This window comes from Sarcophilus harrisii, chromosome 1, assembly GCF_902635505.1.
Source record: "Sarcophilus harrisii chromosome 1, mSarHar1.11, whole genome shotgun sequence".
Classification (NCBI taxonomy): Eukaryota; Metazoa; Chordata; class Mammalia; order Dasyuromorphia; family Dasyuridae; genus Sarcophilus; species Sarcophilus harrisii.
In genome coordinates this window covers 86,292,762-86,302,401 of record NC_045426.1, presented here as the reverse complement: position 1 = coordinate 86,302,401, position 9,640 = coordinate 86,292,762, and the positions used below count along the sequence as shown (strand labels likewise).

The following is a 9,640-nucleotide window of genomic DNA, read 5'->3' as shown; positions in this document are numbered from 1 at the left end:
CTTTCATACTGACATCACTATTTCTGCAATGACATTTTCTTGTCTAAGCAGCTTCTCCTGCTTGGAACCGTAGCTCACCTCGGCCGGGGGGAGGGGGGTGAGAGAGAGAGGTGACAGAAACGGTCAATGAACAGAGGGAAGCGGCTCCTCACCAGCCGCCTCCTGAAAGCACTAGCAGTCACAAGACAAAAGGGAAAACTCCCCCCCAGAAGCACACAGGACAAGGTCACAAACCCCCCCCATCCCCCTCCATCCCCCCCGCCAAGGGGACTCTCGGGCTGCCCCCTCCCGGTCCCTCCCCCCGCCCCACAGAGTCACCCAGAGGGGCTAGAGCCCAGCATCTGCCGGGGACCGGACGGGCCCGGCTTTGCCAGGGGCGCGGGGAGGACGCGCCGAGGACGCTTTTGTTCACCACGGACAGGCACCTAGACACACAAACACCACGGGGGACGTCGTTTTCGGTCCCCGGACCGACTAGGGGGAGAGGGAGCTAGGCTAAGGACCAGGAAAGCACGACGAGGACAACAAAGGGGCCTCCCGGCCGCCCGGGCCCCGGGGACCGCCCGCAGGGAAGCAGGGCCCGGCTTAGGGGGCAGAAAGGGGCGACTCTCGGGAAGGGGAGCCCGTGTTTTCCTCGGGAGGAAAAACGGTGAGGGTGCAGGCCCGGATGCCCCCGAGGGACTCGGGCAGGTCGAAGACTTTGTGCCACTCGTCCTTCTCGGGGTCGTACTTCTGCACGATCTCTACCATGCAGCGGTTGTTCCAGGAGTAGCCGCCCACCACGTAGATCTTGTCCTCGAAGACGGCCACCCCCACGTCGCTCTGGCCGCGCAGCATGGCCGCGATCGGGGTCCACTGGTCCAGGGCCGGCAGGTAGTACTCGCAGCTGAGCACGTCGTCGTAGTCGCTGGTGCCGCGGAAGTGGTTGCCCCCGATCACGTAGAGCTTGTCGCCCACAGTACACATGCAGTGCAGCCCCCGCACCGTGGTCATGGGGGCCTTCTGCGTCCACTTGTCCGTGTCCGGGTCGAAGCACATGAGCTCCTTTTGGAAGGTGTCGTGCGTGATGCCCCCCGAGATATACATCAGCCCCCCGTAGACCGTGCCCGCGTGGCCGTAGTGCGGCTCGCTCATCTTGGCCACGTAGCTCCACTCGTTCATCCTGGGGCTGTAGCACTCCACCGTGGCCAGCTCTCCGGCCGCGTTGCGGCCCCCCACGGCGTACAGGTGGCCCTTGAGCGCGCTCAGGTGGAAGAAGGTGCGCTTCTCGTTGAGGGGCGCCACCAGGATCCACTTGTTGGAGCGAGGGTCGAAGCGGAAGACCGTGTCCACCGCGGTCTTGCCCTTGGTGTCGTAGTTGCTCTGGCCGCCCACCACGTAGAGGAAGTTGCCGATGACGGCGATCCCGTGCTGGTAGCGCGGCGCGTCCATGGGCGCCAGGGCCTTCCACTCGTGGCCTTCTGCCGTCATCGCGCAGCCCTTGCTGACCACCAGCTGCTGCCGCAGCACGCCGCCCAGGGTGACCAGGTGCGTGACTGTCCGAGCGGATGGCCGTGCGCTCCGACTGCATGACGGGCTGCATGTAGGGCATCATCTGGTAGTTGCTGGCCTCCAGCAGCAGGTTCACGCGAGGTGTTGTCGGCGCGCATGAAGTCCACCGGCCTGCACGTGGTTGATGAGGTCCCGCGCGACATGACGGCGAAGCGGATGTTCTTCTGAGCTTGGGCGCCAGCTCCATGCGCGCTCCTCGTGGGCGCAGCCAGCGCACGCGGCCTTGAAGAGCTCCAGCTCGCCGCAGTGCTTCAGGCTGTTGCTGGCCAGCGCCGGCCAGCCGCCAGGCAGCTGCCGAACTCGCCGTGCAGCAGCGCCGGAAGGCGCAGGATGAATTGTTCACGCATTGTCCACCCTCGGTCAGGTTGTAGGTGTTGGCCAGCCGCCCCACCTCCACGCAGTTCTCCAGCGACACGCCCGAGATGAGGAAGACCTTGCAGAAGTCCAGGGCCGGCAGCACCTGCAGGAAGCTGGCCGCCTCCAGCGTGTCCTGCAGGTTGTCCATGGTCAGCGACAGCTTGGCCGTGTAGATGAAGTCGATGATCTTCTTCAGGCCCACCTTGTTCACGCCGTGCAGCTTGATGCACTTGAGGTCCTGCTCCTTCATGCCCCCCGTGAACATGGCCTTGAAGTAGTCGCTGGCCGAGGCCATCATGGCCCGGTGCACGGGGAACGCCTCATCGCCGTCGCCGGGGACCAGGCTCACGTCGCACAGCAAGCCCTCCCCGCGCAGCTGGTCGAAGCCCCGCAGCACCACCGAGCTGTGCGTGTTGCTGCGGAAGAACCGGGTCGTGCCGGCCTTGGACGACTGCAAGTGGGCGGACACGCCCATCTCGCCGCCGCCGCCGCCGCCGCCGCCGCTCCCCAGAGACGCCTTCACGTGAGCCTCCTCGTCGGGCCCGAGGCACCGCTCGCCGATGGCCGCCAGGAGCTCCCCTCCGGGGCCGCAATGGTCCATCCCCCCGCGCCGCTGCCCTCGTCCGCGGAGGGCCCGGGACGGACGCTGCTGCCGCCGCCGCCGCCGCCGCCGCTACTGCTGCTGCTGCTGCTGCTGCTCCGGGGCTCGGGCTCAGCTCGGCTCCTCTGCGGGCGGGGGAGGAGAAAGAGGAGGGGGGAGGGGAGGGGGCTGCGCCGTTCGCGCGCCCGCGGGCTCGGCTGTGGGGGCGCGCTGAGGTGCGGGGGGGGGAGAGCGAGGGGAGGCGCTGGCTCACGGTCGCCTGCCGGAGGCCCCCTGCCTTCCGCGGTGCGCGCTAGGCCGCTGCGCGGCCCGGGCCGCCGCTCCCGATCTCCCGCGGGCCCCGGGCTGTCCCGCGGGCCCTAGCCTGCCGGGCGGTCCCTGGGGGTCTCCGGGCCCCGCCGCAGTCGAGCCCCCGCAGCCCGCGCTTTTCGCCTCCGGCCCAGAGCCTGGCCCTGGGCCCCGGGCTGGAGCCGCTGGTGCAGCGGGAGCCTCCGGAGCTGCCTCTGCCCGGGCCGGCGCCGCGGCTGCTGCTGCTGGGACTCCCGCCGCCGCTAACGCGGAGAGGAACATTTCTGGAAGGGGCAGCGGCGAGAGTTGTTTTGCTTAACTATGCGCATCGGTTACCCGGGGTGTGGGGGGAAGGGGCAGGTGGGGAGGGGGAAAGATCCGTCTCGTTCCTGACAAATAAAATCGTTTTTAAAGAAAAAACAGTCCGAGGTCGCTTTTGCAGCTACGCTTACAGAAAGAATGGCTTCTGTTAAAAGGTGTTTGCGTGTCTTTTGTTTTCACATCACTTACATCCCAAGGTGGCTCCCTTCCCCCCTCCACCTCAGACAGCCTTTTGTTTTTTCTGAGAATGAAGAGAAAGAACAAATATCTGGGCAAAAGTAGCCAATAGATCAACCAATTCAGACCGGATATGGAGTGCTCGGGACACACCCACACTCCTCCCCCTCTGCTAAGAGGTGACTGACAGAAGAGCATCTTCCTCCTCCTCGTCCTCCTGTGGAGCTAAGCTTGTTCGGGGCGTTCGCCCGGCATCCTGGGCTAAATCGCTTAATTTTTACTGCACATATCCGTTTCCCCTTTGTTACTCACTTTCGTGTGAACGCGAATTCAATGAGAAAAGGAGCAAATCGTTTGGTGTAGCTCCTTTGAAAACATTTATCTCACAAGATAGCATTTTCCCTTTTTGTTGTTTGCTTGTACTTCATTTTGCTTCTATTTTTTTCTTGTGCAGCACGATACGTGTATAAATACGCATACGTATATTGGATTTAACACATATTTCTATCATATTTAATATATATTGGATTATTTGCCATCTAGGGGAGGCCCTAGGGGAAAGGGGGGGGGGAATTGGAACAGGGTTTTGCAAGGGCTAATATTGAAAAATTGTCCACGCATATGTTTTGAAAAATAAAAAGCTTTCATTAAGAAAAAGAATATCCTTACTTTACCATTCCCTTCTATTTACCCGAAGCCTCCAATCTGCTGACCAAAGTAATCAGAAAATCTTGAGGTAAACATGTCACATTTAGCTGAGTATAATCTGATGTAAAGGAGAGATAGAGATCTCGCAGGAATTTCTTAATCCATCGGAGGTACAGCTCAAAGAAAAGATCGTGGTGTGTGTAATGAACGAGTAGTGACAGCACCGACACCCACTAGCATTTATTAAGGGCTTATCCTGGGTAAGGCACTGTGCTAATTGCTGCGGATGTTGTGAAGGTAGCTCTGAGGCGGGAGCTGGGAAGAACGTGTGCAGCTTTTCAGGGTGATGTCATCCCCACCAGGAAGAGACTGCCGGGCTAGTTTCCAGAAAAGCGTGGTGATGCTTAGCGAGGGACCGGCTCCCTGATTGGGAGCGGGCGCAGACATTCTGGAACTGTTTCCAGGCTGCTTTCCGCATCGGGAAGAGAAGGGCTGCACCGTTTGTCTGCGAAGCTGGAAGTGGGGTCCATTCCAAAAACACGGCCTAGTGCTCAGTTCTGCTCGGCTGTGTTGAAGTGAAAGAAGGGCCTCGGGTTTTGTGTCTGCCCCAGGGTTGTATGGCCTGTGAGGGCACGTTCCTTCCGCCCGTTTTGTCCCGCAGTGGGGGCCAAAATGTACACGGGAGGGGAGCCTGAAGCGTTGCCACTAGAGAAAGCCGCCCTGATGTCTCCCAGGGGTCCCCCGAGAATCCTCAGGGGAGCTGGCAGCTGGCAGAATCCCTACACCAGCTTAAGAGGATGTAACCAAGTGTTAGATGCTGCAGAAAGGGATAAGGATTGAGAATAATTAGATTTGACCTTTAAACGATCAAGGAGAAGAGGAGGATAAGACATTAGGTAAGAAAAATAGAGACATGAGGGTGTTTATGGGCCGCACGATAGGAACTAGAATGTATAGGGAAAGATTGAAGGTAAGAGAGAAAGCTGAGAGTGCATGTCCTGAAGGAAGGAAAGAAACAACTCTTATTACCAAGGTGAAAGAATAGTTGGGGAGGATGTCTGAGACAATGAAAAAGAGGTTGCTATGGGTGAATTTTCTCCACATTTTCAGTGAACTCTGATGCAAAGTATTGAGTAGAAGAGCTTGGAAAATGGGGTACTTGAAGAACAGGGCTCAGGGGGATAAAGAGGCAGGAAAAAACTCATTCTTCATTTCCTTAGCCCTTAATCTCCCACAGAACAAGAACCCTATTTTTACTTCTTTTCATTTCATAAGCATTTGTCTCTCTCGCCATTACCCACCATTGGGGAAAAATAATCCCTTGTAACAAACATGCAGTCAAGTAAAATAAATTCTCAACTTGACTGTATCCAAAAATGGATATCTTACTCTACATATATACTCCTTTGCCTCTTCATCAGGAGGGGAGTAATTTGTTTCTTCATGAGACAAAAATTTGTTTCTTCGTGGTTGAATGTTATGTTGATCAGAATTCCTAGGTCTTTCAAAGTTGTTTGTCTACAATATTGTTATCATATAAACTGTTTTCCTGGCTCTGCTCACTTTTCTGTATTGGTTTAGTACAAATTTTCCTAGGTTTCTCTGAAAGTGTCTCCTTATTTCTTTTGGAACAATATCATCTATTTACATTCATATACTATAATTTGTCCAGCCTTTCCCCAATGGGTTGGCACTTCTTCATGTTTTTAAAAATGATTAATATATTTAACATCTACTGGTCATCCTGCCATCTGGGGGAGGGGGTGGGGGTAAGAGGGGAAAAATTGGAGCAAGAGGTTTGGCAATTGTCAATGCTGTAAAGTTACCCATACATATAACCTGTAAATAAAAAGCTATTAAATAAATTTTTTTTTAAAAATGAGTCCTTTAACTTTTTTCCCCATTTCTCTAAGAGAAGACTAGATTAGTGAGAGGCATTGCTGGATGCAAAGGGTATTCAGAATTTAGTGATTTAGGGGGCACAATTCTAAAATTCTTTCCAGAATGTTGGCTTCCAATTCAGAGCACGGGTTCACTATTAGTTCACTACTAAGCTATCCCTTACTCCACCCTCAACTCCCATTACCATCAAAGTCATCCAATATTAGTCATCTTCCTTTAAATAAAAATCTATACCAGCCTAAGGAGAATGAGCTGTCACCTCGTAATTATTTTAATGTGTATTTCTCTACTTAATAGAGATTTGGTTCTTTTTTCGTGTGATGACTATTTTTTCCATTTGAGAACAATCTGTTCATATATACTTATGAATAATACGTATTCTTATAAATTTGAATAAATTCCTTATATATATACCAGTGACTTCCCTGGACCCCACTTCAGGATGGTCAGGCTTGTTATATTTCTTTCATTCCACCTCAAGGTTCTCTGGTACCCTCAAGGATGTCTGGTAGTTTCTTCCATTGACTTAAAGCCCCACCAATAGAAATTCTGCTGCTACACTTAGAAATGAAAAGGTAAAATAAAACCGGTAAAGATCCCAGGCCCCCTTGGGGTCCACACGGCCCCACTCAGCTTAGGCCCTGGTACTCAGGCTTTGAAGGAAAAGGACTTTTATACCCTGGATGCAGCCACAAAGACATGATGATATTTTGCCAGTACAATCATTTTGGAGAAGCAGTCTTCTCTGAGTCTGCAGCCAATAAAGAGAGGTTGTTACTTATAGACATAAAATATAAATATACAAAGTAAATGTATATCATAAACATATACATTATAAAGTAAATATGTAACGGATGTTTACAAATAATAAAGTCCATACATAAAATACAGGCTTACAAATAATAAAATATATAACGCTCTATTATAAATTCCACATGGCCATTTGATTCTCACAGAATGCTTTCATTGATTTTTGCAAACTTTTGGTATCACTAGCCAATCCAGAGTTGCATGTTGTAAGAAATGGAGTTGCTTCCCAATTAACTCTTTTCCAAATAAAATAATTGTCATTAAATATGATGTGTGATCTACTGTCAAACTGTGTTTAACTCTTGTTACTTAACTCATAGTAATTAAACTGAAATATCTTTGAACTGCAGGACTGCTGATTGAAATAATGATACTTTTTCAGCTTTTTGTATGGTAGAGATTAGAACATTGTTTGATTTAACATTTTTACCCTTAAAATGCTAACAATTGTTCAAATTGGTTTCATGTTTCAGAATTTCACCTAAATGATACTATTTTTTTCTATTAGCTATCTGTGGCTAACTTGAGTCTTCAAAAGGCCAAGTGTATGACTCTGATAATCAAAATAATTAAAAATGACTTCTTCATGGCATCTAGGTGGTAAAGTGATAGTGAATTCATCAGTCTCAGAGTCTTATTAGTTGTGTGACTCTGGACAAATTTCAGCCTCAGTTTTCACATCTGGAAAATAATTACAATATGGAAAATAAGGATAATAATGTTATTATTATCCTTATTTTCCATATTATTATTGTTGTGAGAACCAAATGAAATAATAATTGTAAAGCTTGAAGCATATTGTCTGGCACATAATAAATACTATATAAATGTTATCATATATTATTATATATTAAGTTGTTATTTTTTATCTGGATAAATGACAAGTTCATGTGTTGTATTATATTTTCTAGTAATGAATTCCTAGGAAGAACAATAGTCATTTTTATTAAGTGTAATGTCTTAAAATTTATCTGACTTAGTCATATCTTGGGATTCATACTTTCCAGTCCAATCTTTAAATTTTCCAATCTTAAAATTTAAACTTCTAATGGCACATTTGCTTAATTTGATGGTTTCTGGATGTTTGTGATCTTGGCTACAATGCAGTCGAAAGCAAAGAAAATTCTTCAAGAGTTCCAGGCCCTAAAGCCTCTATTGTCTTTGCCAAACTGGGATAAAAAGGAGAGTGACGAAAATGCAGATTTGTTGTAGGATATGCAGCCAACCCAGAAAGCAGGTTGTAAAATACATGCTGTTCATTTTGGCTCCAGTATTTGGCCAATTGTAATACTTTCAAGTTCAAGATTTTTAGCTACAATTTCTAGCTGCATTTGAGTTTTAACAGACTGAGGATAAATGGTGATAACAACTTTATAAATATTACAGACATTTTTTCCCAGAATTATATTAATATCATCAGAACACAATGAAATGAAGTTGGATTTCAAAATATTCATTATGAGAGTCACAATCATTTAAAACAGACAATAATATATTGAAATTACACTCTGACTTACATGAACTGATGCTACATGAAGTGAATAGAATCAAGAGAACATTGTGCACGGCAACAAAATTATGTGATGTTCAACTGTTTCCAGCATGGCTCTTTTCAACAAAGAGATGATTCAGGACAATTCCAATAGACTTGTGAGGGAGAGAGCCATCTGCACCCAAAGAGAGACTAAGGGTATTGAATGGGGATCACAACATAGCATTTTCACCTTTGTTGTTGTTGGCTTGCTTTTTTCCTTTTCTCTTTTTTTTCCCTTTTTGATCTGATTTTTCTTGTGCAGCATGATAAGTGTGGAAATATGTTTAGAAGAACGGCATATGTTTAACTTATATTGGATTGCTTGCTATTTTAGGGAGGGGGATGGGAGAAAGGGAGGGAGAAAAAATTGGAACAGAAAGTTTTGCAAGGGTGATGTTGAAAACTATCTTTGCATGATTTTAAAAATAAAAAGCTATTTTAAAAAAAAAGGAAAATACACTCTGCTGTGGCTGACACCAATTTTCTTAATGCAATAAATAACATTACTAGTACAGGAGCTGATTAAAATTCAAATTGGTTCCATTTAACAACCTGCTTAAAGAATTCCTGAAAATTGTTCAGTGATGAAGAGAGCCTTCTCCTGAAAATTTAACAGTTGGCTCTCTAAAAACTGCACTAGACAACTCCAGCACACCATTGTTTGTCATCTATTTGGGGCCCTATCCCAATGAAGCACTAAGGCTGATGAGGGGTACATTCTTGAACTATGCATGATGACCCATTAACCATTAACCATGACTACATAGGCTACTGGGAGGGAAATCTAGCTAACACAGACAGAGCCTCATTCAATTCCCCAAAACCTATAACCTTTCTAGATCATATGTGCAGGTCACATCCCAGGGATACCATTGCCCTCCTGCCTCCACAGAATAAAAGCAATTGACAGTCAGGTTACCTATAAAGTAGCTATTGCAATGGGATGTCCCACTGTCAAAGGCCTTGAGATCTATCAGTCTGGGGAATTTGGATATCCAGATTACATCTCTGTTGATAACATGTATTTATTTTGCATCAATTGTACCCAGTAATAGACCCAAGAATAAGATATCCTATGGTACATACATGCTCCATATCACCTCCATATCAGCTGGGATAACTGAACAATGGAATAAACAGTTAAGAGCCCAACTCAGCGACCCTCCTTCCAGCAACCTGTGGAAGGGTTGCTAGATCAACTTCCTTTGTATTGTGACCTAAAACTTCACATGTCTCAAAAGGTGTCTCCTCCCTTAGCCCGTCTCTTGAAAACATATTTATCAGATAGTAAAGAGGGATTCCCTGATCTCTCAGGGTCAAGATGGTGGATTAGAAGCAGCTAGTTGGCTGAACCCTCCCAACATTCCCCTCCAAACAAATTTAAAATACTCAAATAAAATTTTGAAATGGCAGAGCCAACAAAAGCTCAGGATGAAATATTTTACTAGCAT

General features: G+C 48.1%; 1 protein-coding gene across 1 annotated transcript; it reads right to left on the bottom strand.

Annotated features, from left to right (window-relative positions):
- Positions 1 to 362: 362 nt before the first annotated feature.
- Positions 363 to 2,709, bottom strand: LOC116422376 (kelch-like protein 13). The gene is given in 7 exon segments (XM_031959706.1): positions 363 to 1,533; positions 1,535 to 1,627; positions 1,629 to 1,717; positions 1,720 to 1,764; positions 1,767 to 1,847; positions 1,850 to 1,885; positions 1,888 to 2,709. Coding segments are annotated over 7 exon segments (1,914 nt in total). The 5' UTR covers positions 2,510 to 2,709; the 3' UTR covers positions 363 to 585.
- Between the last annotated feature and the right edge of the window lie 6,931 nt (positions 2,710 to 9,640).